At 35.2% G+C, this 19,273-nt stretch overlaps 1 protein-coding gene across 2 annotated transcripts in view; it reads right to left on the bottom strand.

Moving 5' to 3' along the window:
- The window catches only part of LAMA2 (laminin subunit alpha 2), a 614,120-nt gene that overhangs the window by 341,048 nt on the left and 253,799 nt on the right, over positions 1-19,273 (bottom strand). For both annotated transcript variants that reach the window (XM_003781659.1, XM_003781660.1), the window contains exons 8-10: positions 13,673-13,851; positions 9,661-9,760; positions 1,426-1,586 (exon numbers count right to left, since the gene is read on the bottom strand). In XM_003781659.1, coding sequence (XP_003781707.1) covers positions 1,426-1,586; positions 9,661-9,760; positions 13,673-13,851 — 440 coding nt within the window. The remainder of the gene's footprint in view (positions 1-1,425; positions 1,587-9,660; positions 9,761-13,672; positions 13,852-19,273) is intronic.

Below are 19,273 nucleotides of genomic sequence, written 5' to 3'. Positions count from 1 at the left end.
TCTTAGTGTTGTCTGTCCTTTATTTGGAAAGTGGTAAAGGTTGGAGATTTTTATGGAGTTTTAAACAGAATAAAGCATGCACACAACGTGTTTTGATAAATATTAGAGTAGAGGTACTAAGAGCCTGCAGGATGGACCAAAAAGCTTTCGGGACAGGGAAGGGAGGTTTCCTTAAGTGAGCAGTCACTCCCAGACTGCAATACAATCTTGGTCTACCAGAGCAATTTTTCATTTCAGATAATATTGGAATGAAATATACTAGATCTAGAAAATTACTATACTCAGCACATGACAAGTCTTTGCCACAGACTTATAGACTTTCTGTTTCTTTGTGTAGACAGGCGTTTTATTGTTTCAGTAGTTCATAATAGGTACCTAAATTGATCCAGATGTAGTGTACATCTATCATGAAACTATTATAATAATTAGCTTGATATGTCAGACATTCTTGTTCCGATACAAACACACTTAACATTTGATCCTACTAAGTGCCATTTACATTAGGGATTAATGTTTGTATACACATACGGGCCCACCTGTATCACCTATAAGCACATAGTATTTTACTTCTGTCGAGATAAGACTATTAATTTAATAAAGAACATATTTCTAATAGGTTCTATCTTTATTGAAAACAAAGGAAGAAAGAAGAAGTCTTCATTTCTATGTAAGTATGGCATGCTAACTTCTTGCAAGAATTGTTTATTCTCTCAGCTAATGTAGCTGTCTGCTGTCTGATTCGAATGTTCTGGAGCTGATTACTACAGCTAGAGCAAATCAGTCTTCTTATTTTAGATTGATGCTGCCTCTATGTTTCCTCTACAATGTATAAGCTGCAGATGTCTTAAAAAGATATGTTATTAGCTCAGCCTATGCAACAAATGAGGTTGCATTTCTACAAGAATTTGAGGGAGAAAATATTGAACCTTTAATCAATTTCATGAAGGCTTCATACATTTCTGGTAATTAAAAAGAAGAGCATGAACACGACACATATTTTAAAACCTGTTCTGAAGATTAAAATCTAGAATGAAACTCTTGATATAATTATTTTCAGAATCAAATGCAAAATAAATCTGAGGTCTTTAAGGGCTGATATTTTTAGTGCGACGTATTTTTTAAATTAACAGACTACTTGGACAATGGAGGGGAAAGTGTTTTGGGTATGAAATGTCACGGGCTCGGAAGGTGATTTATCCTCTCTGAATTTGTAGGTTTTCAGATAAATGCCCAGGGCCTTATAAACTCTCTGCTGCAGTGAACCTGGTAGGCATTTAAAGACACTTACAGCAACACCACAGACAGAATACATAGTAGATATTTACAGGAGATGTTACAATTGCTTAATGTTAGGAGACATAACAGAGATGCCAAGGAAAATAACCTCTTCCTGGACAGTGAGACATTACTGGAATAACAACATACCTTGCAGTTACAGGGTCCAAAACAAGGGTCCTCATTTGTGCTCCCTGAGCCACTGCAGTTACAGGGCTTGCAGGCCGGGTAGCCCATGTAGCCCCTGGCACACCGATCACAGCTCACTCCTCCAAAACCAGTTTTGCAATGACAGGACCCAGGTGCCAGGCCTAAGGGAAGATGAGCCAAATATTAACATTTTTTAAACAAATACACAATTTTATTTTTTATAGTTTCAATTATAATACATAGCTAATATACTATTTTGGCACCAAAATTAGATTTTTACTGTACATCAATAAAGTTAAAACCAAAGATATAATATAGGGTTTAATTAGAAGCTAGCTATGATGTTCTAACAGCATCTTCTACTCAAAGCATCTACCAAAACTCAGGCTGCAGAAAAACTGTAACAATGATCAAGGAATAATTTCCACAACACTTAGGCTGATGACACCACATTGAGAAGTATAAACAGTAATTGGTGTATACATGATGCCCATAAAACAAGCCTGCCCTGCCATGCTATCACAAGATGAAAAAGAGCTTTGGAAATAAAGATACATTACTTAAAACAACAGTTCAACAATAATAATCTAAGGACAACATTATTAAAGGCAATATCATTAAAGTCAAGACACAGAAGTGTCCAGGGGTGGTGGTGGTGGTGGATATTTTATGGAAAGGGAGAAATAGATGAAGGAAATGAAAGTAATTTAAATTTACATTCTTTTCCCATAGAGATTCCAAAGACAATTTTTATTCATGCTTTTGATTAGAAAACTAGAACAACAATCAAGGCAAATGTATACAAGATATCAACTTTCATAAGCTGGAAAAAGATAAAGGCAAATCAATAAAATATAATCCATCAAGAAAAAGAAAGGGGCGGCACCTGTGGCTCACAGGAGTAGGGTGCCGGCCCTGTCAAAATTGAAAAAAAAAAAAAGAAAGGAGAAAAGAAAAAAGGAGGGAGAAATAACGTGGTGATAAAGCATAAAATAGAATGAAAAAAATGGTGCCAAACAGACATGGTAGATACATATAAATGTGTTAAACAGTCTCACTGTTTTTATTAAAACCTGCACATGTGGCTCAGTGCCTGTGGCTCAAGCAGCTAAGGCGCCAGCCACATACACCTAAGGTGGTGGATTCAAATCCAGCCTGGGCCCGCCAAAACAACAATGATGACTGCAACCAAAAAATAGCCGGGTGTTGTGGCGGGTGCCTGTGGTCCCAACTACTTGGGAGGCTGAGGCAAGAGACTCACTTAAGCCCAGGAGTTGGAGGTTGCTGTTAGCTGTGAGCTGTGATGCCACGGCACTCTACCCAGGGGTACAGCTTGAGGCTCTGTCTCAAAAAAAAAAAAAAAAACCAAACCTGCACATGTGCTGTGTATTTGTATGCACAAAATGACCAGAAACATTAAAAATAAAAGAATATAAATATGTACTAGAAAAGCATATAGACAAGAAGAAATAATTGCAGTTGTATTCATTAGGGCCAAAGTCAAATTCAAATACAATAGATTCAATCATTCATTTTACATTACCAAAGATGCAACACAAATATGACTTGTTATTACATTTCTTCTTCAATCAAGGTCTAATTAAAAGTACAAGAATATATAGAAAACAAAACTATGGAAAATCAAAGAAAAATTGTTCCAACATCAATGACTGAGAATATTAACCCACCCATCTTAAATATTTACAAATAATAATAAAATAATCATAGAAAGTTTAAATAAACTAATAATGCTGAATTATATATCATATGGCATATAAGTACAAATATTCCCCATAGATCATCATTTACTAACATACAAAAATGTTCTATTTATCAAAGCAGAAATTATCTAAGGTCAAGACTAATTGCAAATTCAATAGTTGTATAGTAGAATATAACAGTAGTGAGAAAGGAACATAGCAACATATATTGGATATAAAAAACTATAGCCATAATAAACTTATAGAAAAATAGTTGTTATCTGAAATAACTGAGTTGATTTTTTTTTTTTTTCAGACAGTCTCACTATGTCGCCCTTTGTAGAGTGCTGTAGCATCACAGCTCACAGCAACTTCAAACTCTTGGGCTTAAGCAATTCTCTTACCTCAGTCTCCTGAGTAGCTGGGACCACAGGCACCCACCACAACACCTGGCTTTTTTTTTGTTGTTTGTTTCCAGCAGCCTGGAGCTGGGTTTGAACCCACCAGCCCTGGTGCATGTGGCCGGCACTCTACCTACTGAGTTACAGGTGCTGCCCCCAAAATTGAGTTAATTAAAATTGAATTCTTGGCAATGGGGAAAGGTGTGGGTCTAGTTTCAGTCTTCTACGAGTCACCAGCCAGTTCTCCCAGCACCATACGTTAAATAGAGAATCTTTCCCTCAATTTATATTTTTGAAGATCAAATGACGATAAGTGTTTGGGTTCATCTCTTGGTTCTCAATTCTCTTCCACATATCTAACCTCTCTATTTTTGTGTCAGTATCATGCTGTTTTGATCACTATAGATTTATAGTATAGATCGAAGTCTGGTAGTGTGATACCTCCTGAATTGTTTTTATTTCTTAGTAATGTCTTGGCTATTTGAGGTTTTTCAACAGAAATTGACTCTCACTGGATAAAAGATTTAAACATAAGACATGAAACTATAAAGATTCTTGGAGAGAGTGCAGGGGAAACACTTGAAGAAATTGGCCTGGGAGAATACTTTATGAGGAGGACCCCCACCACGGGCAATTGAAGCAATACCAAAAAATACATTACCAGGATCTGATCAAACTAAAAAGTTTCTGCACAGCCAAGAACACAGTAAGTAAAGCAAGCAGATAGCCCTCAGAATGGGAGAGGATATTTGCAGTTTATGTTTCTGACAGAGGTTTGATAACCAGAATCCACAGAGAACTCAAATTTATTAATAAGGAAAGAATAAGTAATCCCATTTCATTGTGGGCAAGGAACTTGAACAGAAGCTTCTCTAAAGAAGATAGGCAGATGGCCTACAGACACATGAAAAAATGCTCATCATTTTTAATCATCAGAGAAATGCAAATCAAAACCACTTTGAGATATCATCTAACTCCAGTAAGAGTAGCTCACATAACAAAATCCCAAAACTATAGATGTTGGCGTAGATATGGAGAAAAGGGAACACTTCTGCACTGGTAGTGTGAATGCAAGCTAATACGTCCCTTTTGGAAAGAAGTATGGAGAATACTCAGAGATCTAAAAGTAAACCTGCCATTCGGTCCCGCAATTTCTCTACTAGGAGTATATCCAAAAGACAAAAAATCACTTTATAACAAAGATATTTGTACCAGGTTGTTCATTGCAGCTCACTTCATAATAGCCAAGTCATAGAAGAAGCCCAAGTGCCCATCGACCCATGAATGGATTAATAAATTGTGGTATATATATACCATGGAATACTACATAGTCTTAAAAAAAAGATGGAGACTTTACCTCTTTTATGTTTATGTGGATGGAGCTGGAACATATTCTACTTAGTAAAGTATCTCAAGAATGGAGGAAAAGTATCCAATGTACTCAGTACTATTATGAAACCAATTTACAATCACTCACACCTTCATACAAAGAAAAGATACAACTATGGCCCAGGATGAAGGAGGAGAAGGGGTGATCAGAGAGGATAGGAAAGGTCAGATTGAGGGAGGGTAAATGATAGGATCACACCTATGGTGCATATTGCAAGGGTACATGTCAGATCCATTAAGTATAGTTTATAAATGTCTTAATACAATAATTAAGTAAATGAGGGGAGGGATATATTAACTAGTATGATGTAAGCATTCCAAATTGTATATGAAACCAGCACATTGTACCCCATAAATACATTAATGCATGCATGATTCACCTCTTTACGATTTTACAAATATAAATAAATAAATGATGAAAAAAGCAAAAAAAAATTGAATGCTTATAATTATAAAAAAAATCAGAAAAAAAAAATGAACATCAGAGGAAAGAGAGGTTTGAAAACTAGAAAGAAAAGCAAAAAGGAAACTTTAATGAAGCCAATCAAGATACCAAAAGAGAACACATTATCAAAGAACTACCACAAAATGTCTTAATACTAGTTAAATTTACAGATTTTTTTTTAATTAAAAATTTTCATGGGAATAAAAATGGAAACCTATGTCATTCAGGGTATGAAGCTAATAAAAACTTCTTAAATGTAACAAAGACAATCTAAAATACAATAACTTCTAAGACGTAACTAAGCATTTATTTGATGCTAGCCATTATATGCATACTTATAGCATTACATATGGTAATTAAACTACATATGGTTTACTTCAATTATCGTTCAAAACATCAATATGAAATACAACACTATTATTTCTCCAATTTTACAGACGAGGAAACTGAATCACAATTATTAAGTGACTTGCCAAAGTAGCACCACTGTCTGGTGTCGGTGCCATAGCCAACTTAACTTAAAAATCCTGAAAAAAAAGGATATAGAAAATAGGCACCAAACTGCATGCTAAAGCATTAAAAGGATCTTCTATTATGACCAAATAGAATTTATTCTGGCAAATATAAATATTGTTTAATATTTTTCACTATTGTGATACTTCATTTTGCAGAATGGTCTCCAAATCTAAGAATGGAAAAATAAACACCACATGTACTCAATATTAAGTCGAAACTAGTTGCTCAGCCCCTGCAAGTTCATATGGAAGCCGAATTCAATGAAATTCAAGTAGACAGGAGGGAGAAAAAGGGAAGGGTAAATTCCCATGCAACAGGGGGTACACTGCATGGGCACACTGCACACTTTCTGGAACAAGGACATACCTATAACTCTGACTTTATTCACACAAAAGCAAACTATGCAACCAAAATGTACATAGCCTCATAAAAATCTGAAATTAAAAAAATTTTTAATATTACAAGTTCATTTTTAAATGTAATACATCAATAAACAAATGAGAATGAAATCTGATAATTTTGCAAAAGCATTAAAAATTTAACATTTATATCTGATGTTAACATTTCTAGAAATTTAGATAAATGTGTAGGTTCTCTATGTAATAAATAATCTCTATCCCTACTTTTGTGTTGGGAAATATTATGGAGTAGATGTCCAAAGACCCCTACTTGTTCATAACAGTTGAAGGTGAAGAAAAAGTTAAAAATAGAAGAGACAATAGAATAGTTGTGCTTGTAGGAAATAAAGACACTCGTTAGAGGTGAGAAACCACAAAACCAACTTCCAGAGAGGTAAGTCAGCCTTTCAGCCAATATCTCTTCTGGGGTTGACTGGCAAATTATAATCAAGTAGACGAGAGTTCATGGAGCATGGCTTCACAGAACAACAACAAAAAATCCTTGGTCCTACACAAGCAAGGGGATCGGTATCAGAGATCACAAATTCAATACTTCTGAAAGAGCAAACTAGGAAATACACACACGTGCATGCACAGATACATAAAACATTCACACAATTACGAAATTATAAAGCATGTAAGTAATCCAATAAGAAAATATTAAAATATATAATAATCTTAGTGTAGTGTTAGTATCATAGCTAAAGAATCTTATCTAAATTTTGATAAGCCGCACATACAAAAATTTGTTAAGTTTTACACATATTAGAAATTCTTATTGATAACAGTTAAACACAAAATAAACCAGGAAATTCTTTAGAATAAATGTGACATACTATTATTATTTTTAATATTTTAAAAACTCTTAAAAATACATGGAGGAAAAACTACCTACACCTAAAGGAAATGAAAGAAACAAAAAGAAAATTCACAAAAGAAATATCTTCATATTTCCTTAGTAATCAAGTTAATGCCAATAAAACACTGGAATATCACTTTCCACTACCTGACTGTATAATCTGACTAAGAAGTTGAAATCATTAAACTACATTTTAGACTTTTTCCCTAAAGAGGTTATCAGGCTAAGCATGAAGACAAAAATGTATTATAGGTGGGTACCCCAATTTTGCAACTCAAGTCTATACTGAAAAATATGAATCTCATTATAAATATTACAAATCTTCATCATTACATTTCAATTTTGAAGCAAAAGATTTGTAGCTCTAGAACCAAATATTACTACTGAAAATAGATATTTGTGCTTTTTATTTAACATAATAAAAATAAAGAAGAAATACATAATAAAAATGTGTGGATGGTAGAAAGAAGGAGAGAAGTGCCATAAATGAAACTTTTCTTCTTTCAAGATGGAGTTAATCGACAATATCTAATGGTGACAAAATACTCATAATAATATTATTGAGATATTAAAATGTAACTCATGAAAGAACAAAATAGAAGAAGAGGCTCACTATAATAAAATCAGAAATGAAGCTGGGATACAGAGATTGAAGAGGACACCATTGTTACTTATTTTATTCCCTTCCTGACTATTAAAATTTTATTTTGGTATGGGGTGTTTGTATAATAACTGAAAAAGATTTATCTGAAATAGTCCTCATTAGAATGGAGTTACAATAAACAAAAATTTGAAACAATCATACTGTCTGTATAATGTTGAGTAGGTAAATAAAATTATGGCACAACTATTATTACCATTATTACCAACCATTATTATACATTATTTAGGTGCTAAAACTGGATTTCAGACAAATTTTTTAACATATTTGGGGAAAACTCATCAGGTAGACTTAAAAGTAGCAAAATCGGCTCGGTGCCTGTGGCTCAAGCAGCTAAGGCGCCAGCCACATACACCTGAGGTGGAGGGTTCGAATCCCCAGCCCAGGCCCGCCAAACAACAATGATGGCTGCAACCAAAAAATGGCTGGGCGTTGTGGCAGGCGCCTGTGGTCCCAGCTACTTGGGAGGCTAAGGCGGGAGACTCGCTTGAGCCCAGGTGTTGGAGATTGCTATGAGCTGTGATGCCATGGCACTCTACCCAGGGGGATAGCTTGAGGCTCCGTCTCAAAAAAAAAAAAAAAAAGTAGCAAAATCAAAAGTTTCTCCATGCATAAGAAAATATACAAAACTGTTAATAGTGATAACTGCTGAGTTACCACTGATTATATATTTATTTTTCCACTTTTTCATTTTTAATAACTTTTGGTGATAATATTTTTCTTTTTCTTTCTTTTCTTTTCTTTTTTTTTTGCAGTTTTTTGGCTGGGGCTGGGTTTGAACCCACCACCTCTGGTATATGGGGCCGGTGCCCTACTCCTTTGAGCCACAGGTGCCACCCATAATATATTTATTATTATAAAAGTTGGGGGAGGGAGAGTGAGATGACATTACTAAAAATAATGTCATTTAGTTGTTACCAAATTAAAGAAAGGTGAAAAAAATGACTTTAGTAATTCATCATTTGACCATTAAAATGCATCCGTTTTTATAAATCTTTCAAGATTTAAGACTTTATTTTCGACTCAAATTGATAATTTTACAGCTTTGTAAAGATCAGGTAAGATAAACTGTGCCAAAGAAACACTGCATTTTTTAACTCTAACCATTTGAGGAAAAAGCCTACTCTGTTGCCATGATTTATTTCAGGCTTTCCAAAAAACAGAATTCACTTTTCACGATATGAAGAAACTATTCCAGATACATTCTGTGAATTTTCTACTTAAACATGGTGCGTAACTGTTCTGGAAGCAACTCCCAAATGTTTGTATCAAGGAGTTATGTTGCACTTGATTCTTTTGTGTCTGGAGCTCATTGTGAGTTTCATTCCTCAAAGAAAGTATTTGGTGAAATTTGTGTCGGCCTCTGTCCATTCATTAACTCAGAACTACGCCTTCTTTAGCCTTTAGAGCACTTCTTGCTTTCTCTATTGTCACCTATGTCCCCACATGCCATCTCTTCTATTTGCTCTTCAGCGCTGTCTGATGTCATCTCATGCTAGAATCCCTAGAATCCACAAAACCATCTAAAAACTAACAACACATGAAAAAATTACATACACTACAGATTTGTGCTTGATCCCCATATATATATGTACTGAAGGTTATATACGAGATAATGTGTATAATTTATGATTATAGAAATGATTCAACTCTTCTCACTATTAAAGAATTATAATTAAATAAGAAAGTTAATTATTGAGATGAATACAAAAGTGCTTCCTGGAGGGAATACTAATAAACTGATACAGTTAAGAAATGATTTATTACTTTAGTGACATTCACTGCAAAATATTCTTCTGAAAATAATCATATTTAGCTTTTATCTGTCCTCCCATCAGAGCAGTGACCTCCTAGTATAGCTCTCACCTCGTCGAGCGTGTTTCTCATCCTTGACACACACTTCATTGATGGAACCAATGAGATCACAACGACATGGCTGGCATGGTCTGGGATAATTTGGAGACACCTAATAGAAATATAAAAATGCTTTTAATCAGGTATATAAAAACAGCAGTATGTTTCAACTCACAAACTGGACAAACTAGTTTTAATAACAGAGCTAAAATTATTTTGATAAAATTATAATAAGAAATTACCTTTAACATGCATTTACAATTTCTAAAATCAATTTATTCTAAACAATTACACAAAAGTAAAACAGCATAATAAACTCTTATGTATTTGTTACTTTGGTTCAATAATTATTAAGAATTTCCTATATGAGTTTTATCATGTTCTATCCTTTACTAAATTTTCAAAGAAAATCCCAGATAAAGAAATGCTTCAGACATTGGTCTGTATGAGGATGAATTGAGTAACACCTCATCACACAGCCAACCAAAGAAACTGGACAAATGGGATCACATCAAGCTAAAAAGCTTCTGTATTGCAAAAGAACCAATTGACAAAGTGAGTAGACAACTTAGAGAACAGAAGAAAATATTTTTACACTACCCATCTGCCAAGGATTAGTACATAACTAGAATATATACAGAGCTCCAACAACTCAATGGGAAATAATCAAATAATTATGATTAATGAATGACTCAAAATAAGACAGAAAAATGGCCAACAGATATATGAAAAATGCCCCACATCATTATTTATTAGAGAAACACAAGTCAAAACTATAAGGAGATTATCATTTCATCCCAGTTAAAATGACTTTTATCCAAAAGACAGGCAATTATGAATGCTGGTGATGTGGGCAAAGGAGGACCCTTGTACTCTAATGGTGGGAATGTAAATTAGGGCATCCAGTGTGAAGCTTCCACTAAATGTGAACTACAACATGGCCCAGCAATCCCTGCAGGGTATGAATCTAAAGGAGAGGAAGTCAGTATAATAGAGAGATACCTGCCTTCTGATGCTTATGGTAGCTTTATTCACAACAGGCAAGTCAGGAAATCAGCCTAAGTGCCTGTCAGTGGATGAATGCATGATGAATGCATAAAGAAACCAAGGCACATACACACAATGGAATATTACATAGCCACACAAATGGGCAAAATGCTGTCATTTGCACCAACGAGGATGGAACTGGAGAACATCATGTTAAGTGAAATAAGCCAAGCACAGAAAGACAAATTTTGCATATACTCACTCATCCATGGAGCTAAACATAAAAACAATCTCACAGAGACAGAGGTGGCATGACGGTTACCAGAGGCTGGGAACGTTAGTGGGGAGGTGGGATAAAGTGGGGATGGCTACTGGGTACAAAAACAGCATTAGATTGAACATAGATAGAATGAACAACCCTGGATAGCACAACCAAGTGACTATAATCAATGATAAGTTAGGGTATATTTTAAAACAACTTTAAGAGCAGAACTGGAATGTTCCTTACAGAAATAAATGTTAAATGCCTGAGGTGCCTATCCCAGGATTCTAAGTTGATTAATTCACAGTGTATGCCTGTATCAAAATGTCACATGTACCCTATAAATATATAAAATTATTACATACCCCTAATAATTAAAAATTGAAAAAGAAATAAAATCTTTGGTAAGAAAATAAAGAAAGAAAATCCCAGATAAAAAGCCTTTAGTTGGTGGGACCACACCTATGGTGCATCTTACAAGGTACATGTGAAATTTACTAGGTGTAGAATATAAATGTCTTAACACAACAACTAAGAAAATGCCATGAAGGCTATGTTAACCAGTTTGATGAAAACATCTCAAATTGTATATAAACCCAGCACATTGTACCCCATGATTGCATTAATGTACATAACTATGATTTAATTAAAAAATGAGATTTAATTTACTACAAAGAAATAAAAAAGCTATTTGTTTCGGAAAAAGAAAAAAAGCCTGGACCTCTACATATTTCAGGGAGCATCTTGGAACTACAGGGTCATCCAAGCAAAGAAAAATAACGTTTCCTCAGTATGTTCTAATATATATTCCTTGATAAAGTCTTCTCAGTTGCTTTTAATTGTAACATAGTTCAAAATTAGCAATGTAAAATGTTTTCTCCAAATTTATATTCTAGCAACATTTTTCACATTAATCATGGTATGACTAATTACATAGACATTTATATTTAGTGCTTATAAAACATAATATTAAACATTTAAATAAAATTTCTGAGAGGCAGCATAACTTGGGAGGAGGCAACATAGACTCTTTAATCAGGACATTTCAAGCTCATATCCCAGTGCAGCCACTTACGGGCTGTGCCTGGTACAGTTTATTTATTTCCTTATAGTATGAGGATAATAATAGTAACTAAAGTGATGTTATATAATTAAAATTAAAAAGAATGACATATAAAGTATCTCATACTCCTGGCATATATTAATATAACTAGTAGCTTTTACAGTTAAAATGTTTTTATTAATCTAGACTGTGCTAATATAATAGATAACGTTTATTTTCCAGATGAAATAGGAAAAGAACAAAACAGAAAAACCCTTAAATTATTTGCCTATGAAATACTGAAATGCTGTTGAATATGTGTGTATGTGTGTGTGTTGTATATATGCTGCCCAGAAAGTACCCAGCCATGTAATATGAATATACATATATACATATATATTTACCCCTACATTAAATACAATGTTGTATTTTTCTCACCAACATCTGTCCAAACTCCCTTATCCACATTTGTATATAGAGTCTATGGAGCACGTCTAATATTTTTCTGTAATTGACAAGTTAATTAAAAAATTGTATGCAGATAGCAAAAAAATGACTCAAGACAAAATAATCTTGAAAAGGAAGAATAAATGCGGTACACTCATAGTACGTGAATTCTAGGATTAGTAAAAGCTACAACCATCAATATAGTGTAGGATTAGCTCAAAGATGGACGAACTGACCCATGGAACATTTATAACTGCTGCCCCAGAAATTGACTCATGTAATATCAACAATATAAACTCAACTGATTTTCAAAAAATGGCACTACAACACCACATAAATTCCAATCATTTTTTCACACCACACACAAAACTTGGAACCTTAAGCCTGAAAGTTAAAATTATTAAGTCTCTAGAAGAAAAAAGTACATAGATATCTTGACTTGAACAAACCCTATGCGAGAGAAGATATAGGTATGACCAACAAGCATTTACAGTGAAAATTAAATCCATAATCAGATACAATTGCACTCCTGCTAGATAGCTAAAATTCAAAGAGGTAGTCACTATTAAATATTAACTATGATATGAAGCAACTGGAACTCATATGCCATTCCGCTCAAGAGGTTGTACATTATCATTAATTTCGCAAAATGTTAGCAGATTCTTACCCAGAATAAAGTCAAGCATATATCTATCCTATGAAATAAGCCTTCTACTCATAAGTATTTACACTAAGTAAATACATCACTAAAAAAAAGGCTGGTATAAAACCTGACTACAAAAAGATTAGTATAAAATCCTTTGTAGGAGCTAACCCCAAAGTAGAAATGACCCAAATATCCATCAACAGGAGAACAGACGAAATGTTTTGGTATGTTCATGCAGAGGAATGGTGATCAACAATTTTTTTTTAAAGAACTATTGATGCACAAACGACATGGAAACATGTTGAGTGAGAGCAGAAGACACAGACCTGTATGTACTATAGTTTCATTTCTATAAGGTCAACTACAAGGCAAAACCAACTGATGCTCAGAACAGAGTTAGCCCAGGTGTGGGGATGGCCAGGAATGAGGCACAAAGGAACTTACTAGAGTGATGGACATACATCACAGCATGTAGCGTCAAAGGCATATACCAATTGAACTATGGAACTTTCCTAGTCACCTTTTTGAATTTGAAGTTCAACTTTATAGACAAGCTTCTGAAATTATTTTTCTGCATAATACAGCTTTGTATAAAAAATCAAAAATAACACTTTATGGGGAATAAAAAAGCACGCATTACCCCTTTGGGTCTGAAGAAGCCATCAGTGCAAGTCTCGCAGTTTATACCAGCAGTGTTTTGGGTACAATTAATGCACACGCCCCCTCCGATGTACTTTCCGTGTATATTTAAACTCAGATTTCTTCTGGCCACGTTTTCATCATAATAGCATTCTTCAGCTTTTCCATGACAATTGCATGCTACGTTAGAAAAAAATAACACGATAAACATTAATTTCAGGTTTCAGATGCATTTAAAATCATTTTTTGGTATATATCCTAGATGTTTATACTTTGTGGGGAATTACATTCATTTACCATACACACACAGAGAAACATATTTGTATCAGGATTGATTGGATGTGTTAATAAATTCACTTATTTTAATGACATTAGAAATAATTAATATATGTAAATTAATCCAAATTCTATGAGATTGCCAATATGTAATTGATTTTGATTTACGAAAGCACAATTTTCTATAGTTCAGTCTGTATTTTCCTATTATGACAAATTATAAATTATTAAATGATGCTGCTGAATGATTAACAGCCGGGAAATCTGTAATGATTAATCACTTAGGGGAATCTCTGAGCTAGATCCTAGGAGTGAAAAAGGACATGGAGTTATTTAGTTGTTTCCTGTATCTGCAAAGTTCTGCTATAAGTGTTTTGTATTTATTATTGCTGATTTTAAACCTCAAAATGCCTTTATGAATGAGGAGTTATTAATGACCAGTTCTCATTAGATTGGAAACCCCAAAGCAGAAGTGAAATAACTGATGAAAGGTAACTTCATCAGTATGGGAAGCCACGCTCTGCAGTCTGAGCAGTGCACTGCCAGAACCCCTTCACATTCTACCTGGCAAATGAGAAGGCACAGAAAGGTGCCAAGTGGTCAAGACAAACCCAGGGCAAGCCGGCTTAGGGGCTAAGATCTAAGATCGTGCTATTTGCCCCAAGTGGTCTTGGAGTTCTCCACTTAGTCATGGGATGCGGGGAACTTCTGAATTTCACTAAGGCTCAGTATCCAGATAAAACACCAGGTGGTCAATAGTAATGACCAGACAGAGATATTTAAAAGCACCGAGTGAGATAAGGCATGTAAAATCATTATCATAATGCCTTATATATAAGGTCGCAATTGATTTTTCCTCCTCTTCAGCCTCCTTGTCTTTTTCATGTTCCATTAGAGGAATTCAAAGAAGTGAAAAATCACTTTCCCCAGCAAGGACTGGGGATGGCTTTGAAAAACACGAAAAATTTATATTTGAATGAGAACTAGGGAAAGATGTCTATGCTGTCTCCTTCTTACCTCGTATTGATTTTTGTATATGTCCTTGCATTGATTTCCTTGGGCGTGTGTCTGTGTGAGTGTTTAGATGTGCCAGCATGCACAAAGCCCAGTCTTCTTATTTATCCCCCAAAGGGAGAAGGGAATTTATACGCCATCCTGAACTGTTTCATTTTACTGATGCTAGATCACAGAGCTTTTTCCTGATGAGCGTGCCAGGTAGCCCCTAAGACTATACAGGGTGCTGCTCCGTGGAGGCATGTTTCAGGTCTCTATCAGCAGACAGTTCCATGGTTTGCAGGTATCTCCTCTACAAAGGAGGAGCACACAAACTGGAGGAGATGGACGTGGGGGCAAAGTAGGGTTCTAAGGTTAGAAAGTTTTCTGTTTGCCAGTTGAGTGACTTTGAGGGGAAAATTTAAGTCTTAGTGTCATTTTAGTACTTACCTCTTATAACTGTTTTGAGACTTTTTAGCTGAATGCCTGACACATACTCTTAATAAATACTCAGCTCGGTCCTACTGTGATACTCAGCTCAGTAAGGGCTGGTAGCAGCGGTAGCTTTTGTCCAATAATTATAACAATCATGATGATACTCCCTGTACATGTACATGAGTACAGCTATCGGTTAAATTCCCAGAAGTATAAATTCTAGTCAAAGGGGCTTGCAAATTTTTAATTTGAATCACTTGAAAAATTTTCCTCCAAAAACACTATGTCAAATTAATCTTGGTCCAGCAGGTATGACAAAACTGTGTCCCTGTAGTCATCAACGTGGTGTATTATCAACACTTTCAATACAGTTTTTGCACACAGTAAGCATTCGGGTATTTGTGAGTGAATGAAAAAACGCTTTGATAAGTTAAAAATAATTTCTTGTTTTATTAATAATGGGTACTTCCTTAATTATGATCATCTTTGTATAGGGTTATCAATTATTTCTTTTCTGAGAAACACCTGTTTTGATCTTTGCTGTTGTTCAAAAAAGATTCCCTGAATTTTTTCTTATTGAATTCATAAGATTTCTTAATGCAGTAAGCACTATTCTATTGTCATATTTGTTGCAAATACCTTACACAATCTGCTGGCTTTTTGTTTTAGAAGATAGTACTTTTGCTCTATTAATGGAGAGTTTCACACTTTATTCTAGGGAACACATAGTAATACACATAAATCACTAGGCATTATAAGCAGTTGTATATTCTTAGGACAATACATAAGAATTCTTTTTAAATTTTTTAAAGGAAGTTGTCCAGGCTGGTCCTGAACTTCTGGGCTCAAGGGATCTCCTGCCTCAGGCTCCTGAGTAGCTGGGATTACAGATGCACACCACTGCACAGCTATGCATTCTTAAGAACTCTGTCATAAAAGCATACTGCAAGAAACAATCGAAATTTCTGCAGCCAACAGAAATAGAGGAAAATATAGAATAATACAAATTCATTATCACATTATGCACATATTTAGAATTAGTGTTGCCACAAGTATTTAGAACTATGAGTTGATGTACTTAAAACATGAGTGCCTGAGCAACAATCCACCTCAGGCTCCATGCAGCCAGGACCCCCTGCCTATAGCTCTGCCCACTCTCTGCAGACTGCACTCAGCCCCGCTCTGTTAATGTCCTCGGAGGATCCCTCCTCACGAAGAGCCATTTATTTTGCTCTGTCCTCAGCAACTCACTATTTCACAGAATGTCCAAGACATATGATACAAAACTATTCCTCACGTATCTTTAGAGATCTATCTTGCCTTAACTAATCTAGACTGATGAAAATCCAAATTAAACTCCAATGAATTAGAAGGCAATTATTCATTTTATAGAGGGATTTGTCATGTCACAGAAGGATTTTTATTAAGGTGATTGGAGTAAAATTCAACTTGAAAAAAATTTTATATAAGCTTTTAGGAATGGATGCCTTGACAAAAGTCTGGTGTTTATCTAAGGTTTTATGGTTAAGACCCTCATCTTTAATTTCTAGGTTTTAAAATGTTTATTATTCAGCTTGGAATATAACCCCCTATTTCTCCTACAAAGAAAAAAATGTTTTATAATCCCACTATTTAAAAAAGGGACATAGTAGCAAGTGCCAATCTTTGCTAACCAGTTATCTGCTCTTCTGTTTTGCGTTTAAATATAGGGACACAGGTGGTAAAGGATTTTGCAGATTCACTTTACATAATTATAACTGTATGATAGGGTACCAGTGGCAACAGGAAGAATCCCTACCTTCAGTGGGGATTCTGGTCCCACTTGTGACTGCTGATGTCCCACACACATAAGAGACATGTGATTATTGTTTAAAGAGGTTTGAGGGTAAATATTCCTGGGTGGCATGTCATCTAAAATCACTGTTAGGAAAGAATGTCTGCTTCTTATGGAGAATCGATGAAAAACTAAGGGATTAGTTAGAAAAGGGCTAGGAGTAGTTGAAAACAACAAAGGCTGGGCCTCCAATGGTCCCCTACAAAGGAGAATGACTGACCCACGCCTCCAGTTACATCTCAGTAATGAGCGGACATTTCTAATGCTTTATATGTATAAAAGCAGACAGAAACAATCAAAAAGCAAAGGACGTAAGTGCAGAAACGGAAGGAACTTGAGGCATTGGTAGCATGTGCAGACTCTTAAACTGAAAAAAAAAAAAAAATACAGTTGTCCATCAATATCTGTGGGGGTGGGTCCCAAGACCTTCCCAAGATCTGCCAATGCTCAAGTCCCTGATACGATATGGTGCAGTATTGGCATGTAACCTGTGTACATCCTCCCATACACTTCAGATAGTCTCTAGATTACTTATAATACCTCATACAATATAAATTATTCTTACATTGTATTACTTGGGAAATAATGACAGGAGATAAAAAAGTTTGTACAAGTTCAAAACATATGCATTAAAAAATACATATATATATATATATATATTTTTTTTTTTTTTTTTTTTTTGAGACAGAGTCTCTGGTTGCCCTCAGTACAGTACTGTGCCATCATAGCTCAGAGAAATCTCATACTCTTGGGCCCAAGCAATTCTCTTGCTTCAGCCTCCCTAGTACCTGGGACTATAGGCGCCCCCCCACAATGCCTGGCTATTTTTTTAGAGACTGGGTCTTGTTCTTGCTCAGTCTGGTCTCGAACTCCTGAGCTCAGGCAATCCACCCACCTCAGCCTTCTATAATGTTAGGATTGTGGGTGTGAGCCACTGTGCCCAGCCTCTTTTTAAAAATATTTTGAATCTATAATTGGTTGAATCCATGCGTGCAAAATCCATGGATAGGGAAGGGCTTTTTTTTTTTTTTTTGAGACAGAGTCTCACTTTGTTGCCCTTGATGGAGTGTCCTGGCATCATAGTTCACAGCAACTTCAAACTCTTGGGCTTAAACGATTCTCCTGCCTCTGTCTCCAAAGTAGCTAGGACTACAGGCACCTGCCACAAAGCCTGGCTATTTTTTTCTTGCAAGCCCAGGCCAGGTTCGAACCCACCAGCCTCAGTATATGTGGCCGGCGCAGTAACCACTGTTCTACGGGCACCGAGGCAGAAGGGCAATTTTATTTCTTAATGATTGGGAAATATTTTATGATTATGTTATGATTCAACAGACCTATCTGTGTAACATGATAAATATTAGTTGAGTAAACTTTTTAGTCAATGAATATATAGGGTTGATATTACTATAGTTTGGAATGTCTACTCTAGCTTGAGGCCATATATATTTATTGAACTAAAGTGTACTAGGGCTGATTCACTAAAATATTAATATTTGAATGCAGTTTAACTGGGCTTCATTCCAGTTTGGGTTTACAGGTTAGCACGAGTCTATTTTTAGGTCTTTTCTTGGCCTCAGAAAATTTCCAGAAATAAATTTCTTCAGTACCTCTGTTACCATCTTGAGCCAGTCGGCAATAGTATAAGGTGACCAGACGTCCTGCTTTTGGCAGGACAGTCTGAATTTTTAACAATTTGTCCCGTGTCCCGAGGCGTTTTAAAAAAGTCCCAGTTTTTGGAAAGAATGCACGACAAGCTAGGGAACAGCGGGAAAACAGGAAGGGAATATATGGCTTTTGGCTGCCATGTGACTATTTTTACCAGGATAAGAGTTTTATATTATTTTTGTTAATATTATAATGTTAAACTTTAATAATAACAAATAATTGTTGAGAACTGATTATCAAGAAACGTTTATCAAAGTTTGCATTGTTGATCAGTTACTAGAATTCGACCACCATTGTTTGGACTTACTGAACAATGGCATTTTTTGGCATTGGCAACCATGAAAACATTTTGTAACTGTCTCTCAGACAATACACGTCATACTGTGTGCTAGTGCTAGT

The sequence above is a fragment of the Otolemur garnettii genome, unplaced genomic scaffold (assembly GCF_000181295.1).
Source record: "Otolemur garnettii isolate 467f Iridium unplaced genomic scaffold, OtoGar3 scaffold00002, whole genome shotgun sequence".
Lineage (NCBI taxonomy): Eukaryota > Metazoa > Chordata > Mammalia > Primates > Galagidae > Otolemur > Otolemur garnettii.
This window is presented reverse-complemented; position numbering and strand designations above follow the sequence as displayed.